Here is a 13,772-nt window from a genome sequence, read left to right as displayed (position 1 = left end):
AAATTCAAATCATAAATGCAAGCCTGCATTATTTATTTCCTATCAAAACTGGTTTTGTTTCCAGAACGCCTTATCAGTGTTTCGTTCAGAATATTGTGATTGTAACAAATATATGTAATTATATATATATATATATATTAATAAACATTATGCTAATGTAATTTGTATAACTGATTAAGTACATAAGAGAACTACTACTTAAGAATAACCAAGTTTGCGGCATTACTGCATGACTCGTCTGGGATGTAAGTAGTGGGAGCCAGGATCATCATCCTGCCGGTAGATGGCGCTCATAACGATAAACAGGCTGGCAATCGCAAAGGCGCGCACAACAAAATCGAATGCGCGATAACGATAACTGCGTTTGCAATCGGTCATTTTTCTAATTGTTGATACTTTAATTTATATACACAGAGATATATAGACAATTGTGTTCACTAATCAAGCGTAGGAATTGAACTAACAACGTCCAGCACTCAACTCACCACTTTTATTGTAAGCGCGGGCTGTGAACTTGTGTGCGTGTGTGTGAGTGTGTTTTACCCACAGAGCGAGATTACAGAGAATTGTGGAGAAAACCCGAACGTTCTGAAACTGATCTCCGCTGGCAATTGCTGCTCTGCAGATCTTTCAACAGTGTCTCAATATAAAATCGTCATGCAAGTTATTTTTTGGCATGCGGATGACTACGTGAGGGGAATTCAAAACTTAAAGTCGAAATTGCGGCGCAAAATATTCTTCGCTTTTGGGGAATACAATGTTGTCATTCGCCTGATTACGCTGCAATTAGTTGTGATTTGGATTGCTCTTAAACGGGGCAGAGATTTCTTTCCACAAATCTGAAGCAAAGAAAAAGAGAGCTGAGTGAATTGTGCGCCAAATAGTCTTGCGTCTAGCACTTACCGCAAATACCGTTGAAAATGGGGCAAATGGCACAAATGGGAGACTTTGCTAAGAACGCGCTGTGGCAACTGCAACATGTGCAACGCCGGAGCCAGCAACAATTGCTTCAATTGCGGCATTATCGGAGCTAGTTGGTTTGGTTATATCCCTTCAAAGGCGCGCCTCAAACTGAGCCCAAAACTCAAAATGATTCCAGGTAAGAAAACCCAACCAGGTAGCTAACAACAATGAATGAAGGAGAAAACTGAGCATTGAGGTAGGTTCCGCCCTGACCTTTCAACTCGCAGCTGCCGATGGCAAAAACCAAGATACAAACAAGATCACAAATAATAAGAAGAGAAATCGAGAATATTTTTAGATATTAGCAATCACATATGTATAGGGCAAACAAAAGTATGTTTCCTAGTATCTCAGTCAAAGAATGATCTTCCACATGATGCTCCATACTTTCGGTAAGTCCATTGAACTTGACATAAGTACACCGGGCTAAATATAGGTTCAACAGAGCTAAGGGCTGTTTAGTTCCGCTGCGACTCCAAATCTGCCACTTCCTATGTAGCTATAAATATACAGCCGTGGCGCCCCTTCCGATACGACCAGACACGCGACGCATCAGCTGGCTGCTGCCGCCTATATGTATATTTAGAAACGAAGAGCCAGCCAAAAACTCCAACTTGGATGCTGGCACTGAGAAAGGGGCCAGTGCAACGTGCAGCGTCATGGAGTGCAGAAGCGTGTCCGTTCTACCAACCTATGCACAATCCTGGTGCGTAACTGAGTTCCTTTCTTTGGACTGTAATCTCTTAACTAGTGTTTGTTGTTTTGCAGCTCGCACAGCAGCGACTCGAAGAAGGCTTCGCTGTGCCAAGCTCTGTTTCCCTATAAGACGCTCAACGAACCCGACCCGATTACCATACTCATCACCTTGGCTGTGCTCGTTGGCTCCTTTTGCCTGCTCAGCGGGTTTATACTGCTCTGTGTAGTATCCAAGGCGTGGCAGGATGAAACATCCGAGGCCATTCTTCTAATGGGTAAGTAGAGCTTCTCGACTGGAGCAGATTTACACTGAGAAATCCCCAATTTCAGGCATTGGCTTCTTCATCACATCTTTGTCCTGTGTCACTTGGAAATTGACGAATGCGCAGCGTTTGGCTCAGTTACAGGAAACAATTTCGATATAGGCGTTTATATATTTATTTGCATATTTATATATTCGATATCCACATAAAACCGTCAACTAATTGGCGATTATTTTATCGGCTATCCAGCGCATATAGCTGGCAACATTTGTATACACCGCAGGATACCCATTACCACAACTAGGCGAACCGTAACTAACAATACCGAACTGCACGAAACTTTGCTTCTCGTTATATTCGCTCAAATACAATAAAGGACCACTAGAATCGCCATTGCAGGAATTATTACCAAGGTTACCAGCGCACAGTTGGGATTCTGTAATAACCTTGGTAAAGTACCTTGTGCAGCCTTCGCGAGGGATCCTAGGGATTTTGCTCTCCATGATATTATCAGACACCGATTTATTTTCAGTTTCGCCCCAACCAGTTACTTGGAACTCTTCCATTTTTTCCTCTTCTTCGCAGCAAGCATAACCCTATGGGATGGAGGAAATTCGTAATTTTGGGATTTTCAAATTCGCAATCAATACTTATACAAACCTTTTTAGGTATGGGACATTTTGAATTCTTTAAGTTGTCTATTTGAACAGTCGTAAGCGGTCTTTGGCGGCTAATTTCTAAAATCTTGGGACAATTTCTAATATGCTTACAATGTCCAGAAAGTCCATCGGATCTCGTACAACTATCATCTTCAGAAAAAATTATTTTATGCGATATGTATATATATATACATATATATATATATATATATATATACTATATATATATATATATATATATATATATATATATATACTTACACTTGTCATCAGCTATTGAAGGCAGAAAAGCTGACGCCGCACAAAGGGCGAGAGCAAAGGCACGGATTATGTTCATTGCGAGTGGTTGCTCAAATGCTCAGGGAGAGCTGCGCATTGAGATAGGTTCCGGCCTAAGCTTTCTACTCTCTTCCGATAGCAGAATCTCACGACAAACTGTCCGGAACACCGATTTATTAATTTTCATATAGATCAACATATCAACAAAGATGGGCTATATTTTCACTTCACATCGATGCTCTATAGCAAATAAAAGTTGGTTTCAGTCAGAGAATATTCATCCACATGACGTTACGCGTTTAGTCCTCGGTCCTCGGGAAGTGCATTGAACCCGATATACGTACATGGGGCTCAATATAGCGCAAGCAGATCAAACGCTTGTTCACTTCCGCTGCGACTCCATATCTGCCACTTGATATGTAGCTATAAATATACAGCCGTTGCGCCCCATCCGATAAGACCAGACACGCGACGCATCAGCTGGCTGGTATAAATATGTATATTAAGAAAAGTAGAGCCAGCCATAAAATCCAACTTGGATGCTGCCTCTAAGAATGAAGCCAAGACAACGTTCAGCTTTAAGGAATGCAATGCGCAGCGTTCGATATAGGCTTGTATATATTAATATATTTATTTCCATATTTATATATTCGATATCCACATAAAACCGTCAACTAATTGGCGATTATTTTATCGGCTATCCAGCGCATATAGCTGCCAACATTTGTATACACCGCAGGATACCCATTACCACAACTAGGCGAACCGTAGCTAACTATACCGAACTGCACGTACCTTTGGTTCTCGTTATATTCGCTCAAATATAATAAAGGACCACCAGAATCGCCATTGCAGGAGTCCTTACCTAGGTTACCAGCGCACAGTTGGGATTTTCTTATATCCCTTTGAAAGAAAAGGCAGTTTTCGCGAGGCTTGTTAAGGATTTTGCTCTCCATGATATTATCGGACATGAATCCATTTTCAGTTTTGCCCCAACCAGTTACTTGGAACTCTTCCATTTCTTCTGGTTGTTGTTGGAGTGTTGCATTCACAGGCAAGCAGATAGGCCTAATATGTTCTGTGGCATATAAATCGATTAAGAAATTGAAGAACTTGAGCTTGTTAAATAAAAAACATACGTTTGAACTCTACGTCCCTTGATAGCTTTACCAATGCTATGTCGTTGTGTTTAGATTGTTGCGAGTAATCCTCGTGCACAATGATCCTTTCAAACGATATATCCTCAACTGGGGGCGCGCATATATATCTTGATTTTACCCAAGCGCAGTCTGTTGCACTGGATATTTTGTGTTCCCCCAAACGCACAAATAATCTATGGCATACTTTTGGTAAGAAATGCTTGCAAGATAATCAGGAACTACTTACAATTCTTGACGATTGAAACAATGCGCGGCAGTTAGTACAAAGCCTATGAATTGGATTAATTTAAAGATCATATTATATATTATAATAGACAGTTTCTTACGTTTTGTTATTAGAGTGCCACCACATTTAAATTCTTCAGCTTCGTTATCTTCAAACTTAAGTAGAGCCATCCAAGGTCTTGACATTAATTTAACTTCGGTTCCGCCGATTGTCTTTAATATTCCACCAAAGTATCCACAATCCTGTTCCTTCAATAGTGCCATACCCGCACTCTCCTCTTCTTCGCAGCAGACATAACCCTATGGGATGGAGGAAATTCGTAATTTTGGGCTTTTAAAATTCGCAATCGATATTTATACAAACCCTTTTAGGGGGACATTTTGAATTCATTAAGTAGTTTAGTTCAACAGTCGAAAGTGGTTTGTGCTGTGTAATTTCTAAAATCTTGGGACAATTTCTATATGGCTTACAATGTCCAGAAAGTCCATCGGATCTCGTACAACTTGCATCTTCAGAACACATTATGTTATAGTGATGTTTAAGAGTGAATATATATATAGAAATATATATACATATATACATATACTAACACGTATCATCGGCTATTGAAGGCGGAAATGCTGACGCCACACAAAGAGCGAGAGCAAAGGCACGGATTATGTTCATTGCGAGCTGGTGCACAAAATGCTACTGACTAACAATCCCCATCGACTGGGTCTTATATTGCATATTCAATGCACTGGCTTATCAATAATTGCTACTTTGCATTTATGAGCTTTTTAAAAGTTATTATATTATTGTTGTGCAGCATTTCGAAGAAGTAGGATGGTTCAGTTCAGTTGGTAGAGTGTACAGTATATTTGTGGTTTGCAACAACTGATTATAAGATAAGATAAGAATTTTCTGGAATTGATAAACACTTGTATCCGGCGAGCTCGCCATATGACAATTGATGATTAATCAAATACAAATGCAAATTACGATGCCTAGAATTTCAGGCTGCCCGTGGTCTTATAGAATTCATCGACCTCCTTAGACGAATTGAGCACACACATATGCACTTCATTGCACTGAGTCGTGCCAAAGTCATAGTCTCCAAAACGTTTAAGGATCTCACGTGCATCGAAAGAGTCGCGATCATTCTTGTTCTTGTTCTCCCTGCGATAACGACAGTTCAGTACCGTCATGTGAAGCTTAATGCTATCGCGTTCGTTGTTGTCGGTTGCACAAAGTCCGGTGGTTTGGAAATGCTTCAGGCATTTGTCAGCAAACTCCTGCAGCTCTGGGGCCTCCACAGAAGCGTATAGCACTCTGGCCGAGCTGGGATCATCGTTCATAATTTCCAGGCCTTTTACTTTTATCTCGAAGGGTGTTTTGAAATCGACCAGCCATTGCCGACACGATTGCAGCACATTGACGGCATCTTTGCGTTCAGCGTCATCCAGGAGCACATAGACGCCCAAGGTGAGATGGATGCAGCGCTCCGATATGAATAGCTCCTGATCGATGCCTGGCAGCTGTGCATCCAAAATGCTTTGCTGTGGAACAGTGTTAGGCGATTTAATATAAGATTAAACCTATAATTACCTTTAGCTCGATGAAATGCTTCTGCACTTCGCCCTTATTTAAGGGAACAGCCAGAAAATGAGTTGGCCTCATGCGCTTTCGCAGGGAATCAATGAGTAGACGTATTTTGCGAAGAGCAGCACACACATTGCTGCGTTCGCTGGACTGGATAAGTAAATCACTAGACGTCTCATTTTGACGAGGCACGTAAATCTCCGTCTGAGTTTCAGATTCAATGCGACGCTTCGTGGAGCCCTTGAAGCCAATCAGGCCACCATAGAAGGACCTGCAGGACCAAACAGTTTGATTGAATCACATTAAGCTCAGCTTCCATTTGGACACTTACTTGGGCACATGCAGCGCCAGTTTGAAGCTGCCATTGGGCAGCTCCTCAATGTTACATTCGGCGCTATCTTCCTCGTAATCATCATCGGCGTATAGATCTAAAAATGGATTTCACAATTTGTTGGCAAACAGGAAAAACTTTTGCTTTTATATTTACCGGGCTCTTCGTAACCTTTGGCAGTTTTCTCATTGGCCGAGTTCCACTTGCTGCCACCAAAATCGTCGTGAACAATGTTAACGCGATAGTTACGATTGTGACTCATTCGTTGAGTGGGCGGTGCTAAGACATTTCGACTCATCTTTGCAACAAAATATTTTAAAAATTGTCAATTGTCTCGTTTAAACACTTATTCGGGGAAAACACAAAAATGGAACTTTTTTGTCTTGCTTATGTCAGTGATGAGCTTCCTTTCGATAACTATCGTGCTGTCGTCTCTGTTGAGTAATTGTTTGAGTCATTTGCAGTTTGCTTTATTTACATTTAAATGGGTTGGGTTTGACTAGAGCCTGTAATTGTTTGTGTCGTTTGCTGATTGCTTTATTTACATTTAAATTGGTTGGGTTTGAGAAGAACCTGCAATAATTTTTAGTGTATTACAAAGTGTATATAAAAAATTAGTGTCAAATTCCAACAAGCCGGCTTTTTGTAACGCATATCAGCAGATCAAATTCATCGCTACACTCACGAGCTTCTTTTCACGCTACTAGTTCCAGTTCCGGAACGTATTTAGTTCACACGTGCTAGAATCGCTTTTAATGTTATTGGCAATTGGTTGAGATATTTATTAACATAAATCTGCCACGATGTCCGCGGCAACAGCCAACAGTCGAAATACCAATCCCGCAGAGCCGCACAAATCATGGAAAAAGATCAACGAGGAGCGAAAAGCACTCAAACGTCAGCGAAAACAGGACAAAGCGCTCAAGGACCTACAGAGAGTCCAGGAAGCAGAAGCTGCTGCCAAGGTGGCCACAGATGCAACAAAAGCAGCTAAGGCTAAGCCAAATCCATCCACAGTGAGCATAGCTGTGCCGGGCTCCATACTGGAAAATGCACAGTCCGCCGAGCTGCGCGCCTATGTTGCCGGCCAAATAGCGCGCGCTGCCTGCATATTCCGTGTCAATGAGGTGATTGTGTTTGACGATGTGGGCGTGGCAACGGCACGTGAAACAAAACGCAGCTACGAACAGGATGCGGAGGGCAATGGCACAGCTACAGCCACAGTCCGTAGCAGTTCGTTGCAATTGGCGCGCATCCTACAATATCTTGAGTGTCCACAATATCTGCGCAAATACTTCTTTCCGCTGCACAAAGACTTGAAGTACTCGGGCCTGCTTAATCCACTGGACACGCCGCATCATCTGCGCCAGCAAAGCAAGTTTCGCTATCGCGAGGGCGTCGTCTGCGACAAACAAGCCAAGGATGGTCACAGCTATGCAAATGTGGGCCTGCTGAACGATGTGCTCATCGACAAGGCCTTAGATCCAGGCGTCCGGGTGACAGTCAAAATGGACCCACCCAACGGTAGGTGTCCTAATTTCCAACAAAATTGAATGCGATTAAATGAACACGGCTGCTTTCCATTTAGAGACCAGTCGAAAACAACGCGGCACATTGGTCAGTCCGGACGAGCCGCGTCGGGAGACGGGCGTCTATTGGGGCTATCAGGTGCGCATTGCACATTCGCTCTCCGAAATCTTTACGAAATCGCCCTATGCAGGCGGCTACGATGTGACGATCGGTACTTCTGATCGCGGCGCCAGCGTGCACGATGTGCCCAGCAAATCCATTCAGTACAATCACATACTCATTGTATTTGGCGGCCTGCAGGGTCTCGAAGAGGCGCTGGCCAACGACGAGAAACTAACAGTGGACGAGCCAGAGCTGCTCTTCGATCACTATGTAAATGTGCTGCCCAAACAGGGCTCACGGACCATACGCACCGAGGAGGCGCTGCTCATAGCGTTGGCTGCCCTGCAGGAGAAACTGCAGCCACAGCATGCGGATGTGGAGAGCGATCTGAGTGAGCTGCTGCCGCGCAGCGAACAGACAGGCTTCCCGATGACACGCGAAGTGCTTGTGAGCAGGAAAAAGAAGAGAAAACATGAAGAAGAGGCGCCGCCTGCAGCAAACGATATACAGCCAATAACAGCACCAATACCGAAACCAACTGTAGCTCCAATGCATCCAAATCCGTTTAATGATCGTGCAGCAGAAGCTGCTGCTGCCACAGAGACCGATTTCGAGGTGGTGCCTGCAACAGTGCCTGCCGCAGTTGTCGCTCCGAGCGCAGCCAGTGACGAGGATTTAAGTCGATTCGATTGAGATGCTGTCCATTTTAGTTAGTTCTTGCTTTTACAATTTGTTTTTACTATATTGTACTGCTCCACTCTTAACATATATATATATGTACTATATGTAGATGACATGGCAATGCTCTGCTATGGACTGTAACTGTATATTGTACTATATATTAGTAGCGAATTATAGAGCTTTGTATCTACCCGCATATTTTGTTCGTAACATTTAGCACTTATTAAACTATACAAACAAATTTATGAAATATTGTTTTCGATATTAGTTTTTATACAATGCACGCGAATTTGTGTCGGGATGTGTGTGGCAGCGTTCGATTAATGCTGAGAAGCAACTATATAGGCATTATTCAGTCACTTGCACTGTCAAGCATAAGACACAAAGAATTTGATAACAATTTAACAATAATGCTTCTCATTAAACTTAATATACAAACTAGTACAAAATATATATATACCCTATAGACTAGACGCGTGTGGCCAAAGGCTGCATTATTTAAATGCAACGATTGCTACACGATTAAAACTCTATATGTAATACGTGGCCACATTATCGCCAGTCATGATTAGCTATGGAATGATTGAGTCCTGAAAACGCGCCTCTGGCAGAAAGTCCTCCTCCAGCTCGATGCGCGTATCGCTATGATAGCCCAGCAGCGATTCGGTATCCTCCTCAAGATGTCGTATGGGATAGCTAATGCCATCGCCAAAGCTGAACAATTTTTACGGAAATTTCAAAATGCAATACAAATACAAATCAAATTGAGAATTCTTGCGAATTAAATTTAATTAATTTTGCATGAATATAAAGGTGTTCTGTGTGAATTTGTGTGTGTGAAAGGAGGCTGATGCAGTGCAATAGAAGGAGAAGCAGCAAACTTTTTGCGAGATGGACCAAGTTGAGGAGGGCAAATGAAAAACAAATCTGTGCGTATTTTCGTATGCACATACATGTACTTTTATATAATATATTTGTCAATAGTTTTTTACCTGAATACAAAAATTGTCGTATCAAAAATTAAAAACTAGTAAACTAGCTAAAATATAAAAAAGAGAAGGAAGAAAGGCAGAAAGAAACTTGCAATAAACTTTAAACCAAACTAACTACGTTATTTAGAATAATAAAAGCATCAAAATGCGATCGACATCAAAATTCATTCGTTTCGTGTATTATTATGGGCTGTGTTCGGGTATGTATACGGATATGATCCTAACTAAACATTATGTTCTTTTGTGTTTTGGTATTAAAGTCTCATGACCGTTAAAACAATGGGACACGAGCTGTGTGTTTAAATGCTAATTGACCAATATTTAACTGTTGCTTCAACAATTTAACAACATTAATGCTAATGATATTGCTTAATATTGCCAAAAACGGGCTCCGTCAGTTAATGTCGATATATAATCTAGTATAACTGGCCATTGCTTACAATTTGAGTGTACAACAAACAATTAGCTTACATTTAGTGTTTGCTTTTTATCCATACTCCTAATGAAATATATATGTATATTTATGATAGTCTCATTCAAATTGATATTTGTATAGATAACACATTTGTATTCTTGCATTCAGCAGTCAGTGGGGAACTGGGCAAGCAGAGCTACAGGTAAAAACAGCTGTTATACATTTTACAATTACGATTATCTCACACTATATCCATTCATTAGACTTACGAGTATATTAAATACATACACACACGCACACACACACACACACGCACACACACATTTACAAAGCTCTGGCAGCTATCAGTATTCAAAAATCGAACATGATTGGTATTGAACTGAATTGAATGCATATTTTTACACAACATTATCAGCAGGTATCGCAGGTGGTCCGCCATTGAGCACATTCAGATCCTTGGCAGGTGGCGCCGGTACGGTCATTACCTGGTCACCGATCATATCGATGACATGGTTGGTGGCAGCCGCCGTCGATGCACCCGCTGCACCCGCTGCTGTTTGTTCAATATTGACAACGACTTGACTAGGCGGTATTAGTGGATGATTGTGGCTAGATGATTGACCGTTGTCTAGCTCCAGATGAGGTTGATGATTATTGAGTGGAATAGCGTCAATCAACTTATCTGTGGGTTGGACATCTAACCTGTTGCTGGCCGCATTCGCTGTCGTATTGCCCATGGCCTCATAGCCACGGCCAGGGCCGCCCGTCTGATCGCTCGACGTTTTGTAGCTCAATCCGTCGCCCTTACTAATCGTTGGTTTCGGTTTTGGTTTGGTTTTCCGATTGTTTTTGGTGAATAAGCAAAAGTTTTGTAATTGTTAACATAGATTGAAACAGAAAACGTGATTTTATTGTTGTTTTTGTGGGGTAGTTGCAATATTTTCAGTTTTTTTTTAGTTTTTTTTGCTGTTAGATGTTTGCGCTTTATACAGTTTAGTTGAGATAAAAACACATATATCTGGAGAGTCAGGTGTTGGTGTGGTTTTCATTTTAGTAAGCATTAGTTAGCAGCAGCTTTTGAAGTAATTAGTTAGAGTCCTGCATTGAATCTTAACACAACTGTCGTAGCTAGATGTTCTTAGTTACAGAAATGATAAACAAATTATAACTAAATATTATCACAAACGGATATCCATTTAAAACTAAATTGGCCAATTTTAGTAACGTTTTTGGTTATTGCTTAAGTCTAAATTGTGTATTAGGGAAATCAAAGAGAGTTTTACACGTTTTGCCTATTTTTTCAGATTTACAAGTTATTATCGCGACTTAAACTATTACAGAAAACTATGAAAAATGTATTTGTAGTCAATTTGTGTAAATTGTTAGGTGCTCCTACTAAAAAAGCGGTCTGCAACATGCCTCAAAGTTTGCCAAGTGTGTGAATAAATTATTTGCAATAAGCAATAAATAATAATAAGTAAATAAAATACACAAACACACAAACACACACACAAAAACAACAATTAAAGAGTGCAGAGATCGATTTGGAATTGTGTGTTGAGAGAGTGCAGCACAGATTAGTAAAACGAAATGCAATGAAACACGTGAAATGATATAGGTATATAGAAATGTCTAAGGGACATACCTGGTGAACACGGGCAGGAACCATAGCTCCCACTTGTCGCCAAAGACCTCGCAGAAGTTGGCATAACGGCCCAGATTATAGCCATTCTTGTCCGGTCCGCCGACACGAAAGATGGGCGCGCGAAATGCCTCTGTAGCAGAAGGAAAGCAATAGTTAACTCTTTATAGGTACAGTATACAGAGTAAGTGTATCTCGCTTACCCAATGTGGTGCGATTGACGAGCACCAGGTAGATGTGATAGCCGAACAGGCTCACCAAACTAATGGCAAACATGATCGATATGAAGAACAGAAAGAGTATGTGAAAGCGTCCCATGCCGTTGCCGGTTGGCTGGCCCTGTTCCAAGACACCAAGACCATTTTCATTCTTTAATATTACATTAAGTACAATAATATATGTATAAAGAGTTATGTATACGCATATGGATATATATATAAATATATTCACAGACACAATAATTACAAAGCGCAACAAGCAAATGCGATGCACTACATCCAACAAAATAATATATAATATAATATGCATGCTTGCGGATCTCCTGTGCGTTGGGTGGGTGGATTTTTAGCTTGGAGATCGACTTACCTTGACGAACTGTATGAAATCATGCAGCGTGGTTAAGGCAACGTACAGACAGTAGATCAGTGCATAGCCCAAGAACAGTACAAAAAACTTGTAATTGGAAAAGTTAACGCAATTGTTCACCCAGGGACAATGATGATCCATTTTCAGCACACAGCAGCTGCAGACGCTGCAATGATGCGATCGATCCGGCTTCACGATTTTGCATTTCTCACAGAAGCGCACAGAGCCGTTGATTGTGCTGTGCGGATGAAAGATGTCAGATGTAATTGTAAGTAAATGAATCATGTTTAATCATAAATATATATCAATTCTGTAGGGTATCTGGAGACCGAAGCTACCCTTTCTTTGAATTTGCAGACTCACCGATTTGTGACCGGCAAATTGCGCGCAAAATTGTTTAAAATACGCTTTTGTGTCTCCTGATTATCCGCGCGGAATAGCTGATTCACCTCCTCATCCGGTATGCGCCACTGAAATTTCAGATTTTTCACATTAATTTTTCGTTGTAGTTTACATCAAGGAAATATTGCGATATGAGACTAGAAATTGTTTGCGCTCAATTATCGCATATTTAGGCTGTTTTATGTGCGCTTATCAGCGTGTGAATCATTCGAGTGCATGCGCGTGTGTGTGTGTGTGTGTGGGGCTGGACTTACCTGATCCGGCACGCGGCCCACCGATGTGCTGATTGTTTGCCAGTACGACCATAGAAACAATAAGAGTGCAATATGATAGAAGAGCAGCATGAATGCCATTGCGACACGATTCTCCGTTTTCACTGCGATCGGCGACAGAGAGAGAGAGAGAGAGGGAGGGAGTATAGTTTATATTACGCTTTTGAGGCGGTATTTGGGCTACTCACGGACACATAGCTCCACCACATAGGCGTAGTAGGACCAGCCAATTACGGCGAAGATGAAGAGAACGGGTATCCACTTGAAAACAGACATGCAGCAGCCGCAAGGAGTCTTCCTTCGTCGATTGTCCTCGTTGCCCATGCTATACGCGTATACAGCCGAGCACTGTGTGTGTGTCTATGTTTGAATGTGTTTGTGGATGCGGGTGCGGGTTAGTTAAAGTGTGTGCTGTGTGTGCGTGCTGCCGCTGTTGAAATGACCACACGAACCAGCTCCAAGTGCAGCCTCCGTTAAATAGGCTGGAAAGGTGCTGCCAGATTGGGAGGTCGTTTAGGTAGTTCAATTTTTTTTTCGGTGAATCACAGCCAGTTAATTGAGGCGAACACTCATTGGTCTTTTCTTTCCTATTTTGTATACACAAGACACTTTTGCTTTTTTTCAGCCGCGACGTTTCAGCTGGTGTAAGTGAAAGTGATTGAAACTAGCTTGAAGCCATGTTCTGAAAATGCCTATGGTTTTATAAAGCCATCGCCTGCTTGCACAAAGCCACATTCAATGCAAGTGCACGAATAACAGGGAATAGGATTTGCGTACGAAATAAATAAATATTTTTATCCGAACCGACGGCTCATCCCAAGAATGGTTGTGGTGAAGAGTGATGTGCAAATTTGGGTTGCGATGTTGATAATATATCGATATGATGGGGCGGCTGACAATAATTTGAAATATTTTTAACAATCAAATAAAGACAAAAATTTTAAAGCAACAGTTACTATGCTCTGAATATTAAGAAATTTGTATATGAAAATG

At 41.4% G+C, this 13,772-nt stretch overlaps 6 protein-coding genes across 13 annotated transcripts; 2 read left to right on the top strand and 4 right to left on the bottom strand.

Moving 5' to 3' along the window:
* Positions 1 to 3: 3 nt before the first annotated feature.
* On the bottom strand, positions 4 to 438 carry LOC135431937 (uncharacterized). The gene has a single exon (XM_064687364.1). The coding sequence runs from the start codon at positions 376 to 378 to the stop codon at positions 223 to 225; it is 156 nt and encodes a 51-aa protein (XP_064543434.1). The 5' UTR covers positions 379 to 438; the 3' UTR covers positions 4 to 222.
* LOC135431936 (uncharacterized) lies at positions 368 to 2,189 on the top strand. Of its 3 annotated transcripts, none has more exons than XM_064687362.1 (4): positions 368 to 1,099; positions 1,164 to 1,669; positions 1,732 to 1,934; positions 1,990 to 2,127. In XM_064687362.1, the coding sequence occupies exons 2-4, from the start codon at positions 1,623 to 1,625 to the stop codon at positions 2,082 to 2,084; spliced, it is 345 nt and encodes a 114-aa protein (XP_064543432.1). In that variant the 5' UTR covers positions 368 to 1,099; positions 1,164 to 1,622; the 3' UTR covers positions 2,085 to 2,127. The 3 variants fall into 3 exon arrangements, with proteins under 3 accessions (XP_064543432.1, XP_064543430.1, XP_064543433.1); XM_064687360.1 differs by having other exon boundaries at positions 368 to 1,355; positions 1,409 to 1,669; XM_064687363.1 differs by having other exon boundaries at positions 368 to 1,669; positions 2,049 to 2,189.
* On the bottom strand, positions 2,082 to 4,973 carry LOC135431236 (serine protease grass-like). The gene is made up of 8 exons (XM_064686216.1): positions 4,837 to 4,973; positions 4,610 to 4,755; positions 4,347 to 4,545; positions 4,247 to 4,289; positions 4,000 to 4,193; positions 3,536 to 3,938; positions 2,583 to 2,766; positions 2,082 to 2,518 (listed from the first exon to the last, which is right to left on the bottom strand). Exons 1-8 carry the CDS (start codon positions 4,910 to 4,912, stop codon positions 2,141 to 2,143), a joined length of 1,623 nt encoding a protein of 540 aa, XP_064542286.1. The 5' UTR covers positions 4,913 to 4,973; the 3' UTR covers positions 2,082 to 2,140.
* Positions 4,974 to 5,080: 107 nt separating this feature from the next.
* Positions 5,081 to 6,576, bottom strand: LOC135431930 (activating signal cointegrator 1 complex subunit 1). The gene is made up of 4 exons (XM_064687355.1): positions 6,315 to 6,576; positions 6,159 to 6,255; positions 5,834 to 6,098; positions 5,081 to 5,784 (listed from the first exon to the last, which is right to left on the bottom strand). Exons 1-4 carry the CDS (start codon positions 6,454 to 6,456, stop codon positions 5,233 to 5,235), a joined length of 1,056 nt encoding a protein of 351 aa, XP_064543425.1. The 5' UTR covers positions 6,457 to 6,576; the 3' UTR covers positions 5,081 to 5,232.
* A 296-nt stretch (positions 6,577 to 6,872) lies between these two features.
* Positions 6,873 to 8,725, top strand: LOC135431924 (putative methyltransferase C9orf114). Its single transcript, XM_064687338.1, has 2 exons — positions 6,873 to 7,682; positions 7,747 to 8,725. The coding sequence occupies exons 1-2, from the start codon at positions 6,962 to 6,964 to the stop codon at positions 8,481 to 8,483; spliced, it is 1,458 nt and encodes a 485-aa protein (XP_064543408.1). The 5' UTR covers positions 6,873 to 6,961; the 3' UTR covers positions 8,484 to 8,725.
* Positions 8,480 to 13,753, bottom strand: LOC135431925 (palmitoyltransferase ZDHHC20-B). 6 transcript variants are annotated; one of them, XR_010436865.1, is made up of 8 exons: positions 12,968 to 13,753; positions 12,762 to 12,883; positions 12,469 to 12,575; positions 12,106 to 12,343; positions 11,724 to 11,889; positions 11,524 to 11,653; positions 10,148 to 10,685; positions 9,931 to 10,074 (listed from the first exon to the last, which is right to left on the bottom strand). XR_010436865.1 is itself a non-coding variant. In XM_064687343.1 (8 exons), exons 1-8 carry the CDS (start codon positions 13,101 to 13,103, stop codon positions 10,488 to 10,490), a joined length of 1,023 nt encoding a protein of 340 aa, XP_064543413.1. In that variant the 5' UTR covers positions 13,104 to 13,751; the 3' UTR covers positions 10,364 to 10,487. The 6 variants fall into 6 exon arrangements, 5 of the variants coding, with proteins under 5 accessions (XP_064543412.1, XP_064543414.1, XP_064543410.1 ...); XM_064687343.1 differs by lacking the exon at positions 9,931 to 10,074 and having other exon boundaries at positions 10,364 to 10,506; positions 10,581 to 10,685; positions 12,968 to 13,751; XM_064687342.1 differs by lacking the exons at positions 9,931 to 10,074; positions 10,148 to 10,685 and adding an exon at positions 8,480 to 9,185.
* Positions 13,754 to 13,772: the final 19 nt, after the last annotated feature.

This window comes from Drosophila montana, unplaced genomic scaffold (assembly GCF_035044405.1).
Source record: "Drosophila montana isolate Dmon_TW-CO22-7 unplaced genomic scaffold, ASM3504440v1 contig_3200_1, whole genome shotgun sequence".
Classification (NCBI taxonomy): Eukaryota; Metazoa; Arthropoda; class Insecta; order Diptera; family Drosophilidae; genus Drosophila; species Drosophila montana.
This window is presented reverse-complemented; position numbering and strand designations above follow the sequence as displayed.

What these genes read in the sequence shown, in the direction of transcription:
- LOC135431937 (XM_064687364.1), bottom strand. Translation starts at nt 378, where the DNA reads ATGACCGATTGCAAACGCAGTTATCGTTATCGCGCATTCGATTTTGTT.
- LOC135431936 (XM_064687362.1), top strand. Translation starts at nt 1,623, where the DNA reads ATGGAGTGCAGAAGCGTGTCCGTTCTACCAACCTATGCACAATCCTG. An exon ending in CCAACCTATGCACAATCCTG is followed by an intron (nt 1,670 to 1,731) that starts GTGCGTAACTGA and finishes GTTGTTTTGCAG; the next exon opens with CTCGCACAGCAGCGACTCGA. An exon ending in CGAGGCCATTCTTCTAATGG is followed by an intron (nt 1,935 to 1,989) that starts GTAAGTAGAGCT and finishes CCCCAATTTCAG; the next exon opens with GCATTGGCTTCTTCATCACA.
- LOC135431236 (XM_064686216.1), bottom strand. Translation starts at nt 4,912, where the DNA reads ATGAACATAATCCGTGCCTTTGCTCTCGCTCTTTGTGTGGCGTCAGCA. An exon ending in TGGCACTCTAATAACAAAAC is followed by an intron (nt 4,290 to 4,346) that starts GTAAGAAACTGT and finishes TCCAATTCATAG; the next exon opens with GCTTTGTACTAACTGCCGCG. An exon ending in GATAAAATAATCGCCAATTA is followed by an intron (nt 2,767 to 3,535) that starts GTTGACGGTTTT and finishes TATATGTATATA; the next exon opens with TATATACATATCGCATAAAA.
- LOC135431930 (XM_064687355.1), bottom strand. Translation starts at nt 6,456, where the DNA reads ATGAGTCGAAATGTCTTAGCACCGCCCACTCAACGAATGAGTCACAAT. An exon ending in CAAAGGTTACGAAGAGCCCG is followed by an intron (nt 6,256 to 6,314) that starts GTAAATATAAAA and finishes ATCCATTTTTAG; the next exon opens with ATCTATACGCCGATGATGAT. An exon ending in CTGGCGCTGCATGTGCCCAA is followed by an intron (nt 6,099 to 6,158) that starts GTAAGTGTCCAA and finishes TTGGTCCTGCAG; the next exon opens with GTCCTTCTATGGTGGCCTGA.
- LOC135431924 (XM_064687338.1), top strand. Translation starts at nt 6,962, where the DNA reads ATGTCCGCGGCAACAGCCAACAGTCGAAATACCAATCCCGCAGAGCCG. An exon ending in CAAAATGGACCCACCCAACG is followed by an intron (nt 7,683 to 7,746) that starts GTAGGTGTCCTA and finishes CTTTCCATTTAG; the next exon opens with AGACCAGTCGAAAACAACGC.
- LOC135431925 (XM_064687340.1), bottom strand. Translation starts at nt 13,103, where the DNA reads ATGGGCAACGAGGACAATCGACGAAGGAAGACTCCTTGCGGCTGCTGC. An exon ending in TGGGCCGCGTGCCGGATCAG is followed by an intron (nt 12,576 to 12,761) that starts GTAAGTCCAGCC and finishes CTGAAATTTCAG; the next exon opens with TGGCGCATACCGGATGAGGA. An exon ending in TTCCTGCCCGTGTTCACCAG is followed by an intron (nt 10,686 to 11,523) that starts GTATGTCCCTTA and finishes ACCAACGATTAG; the next exon opens with TAAGGGCGACGGATTGAGCT.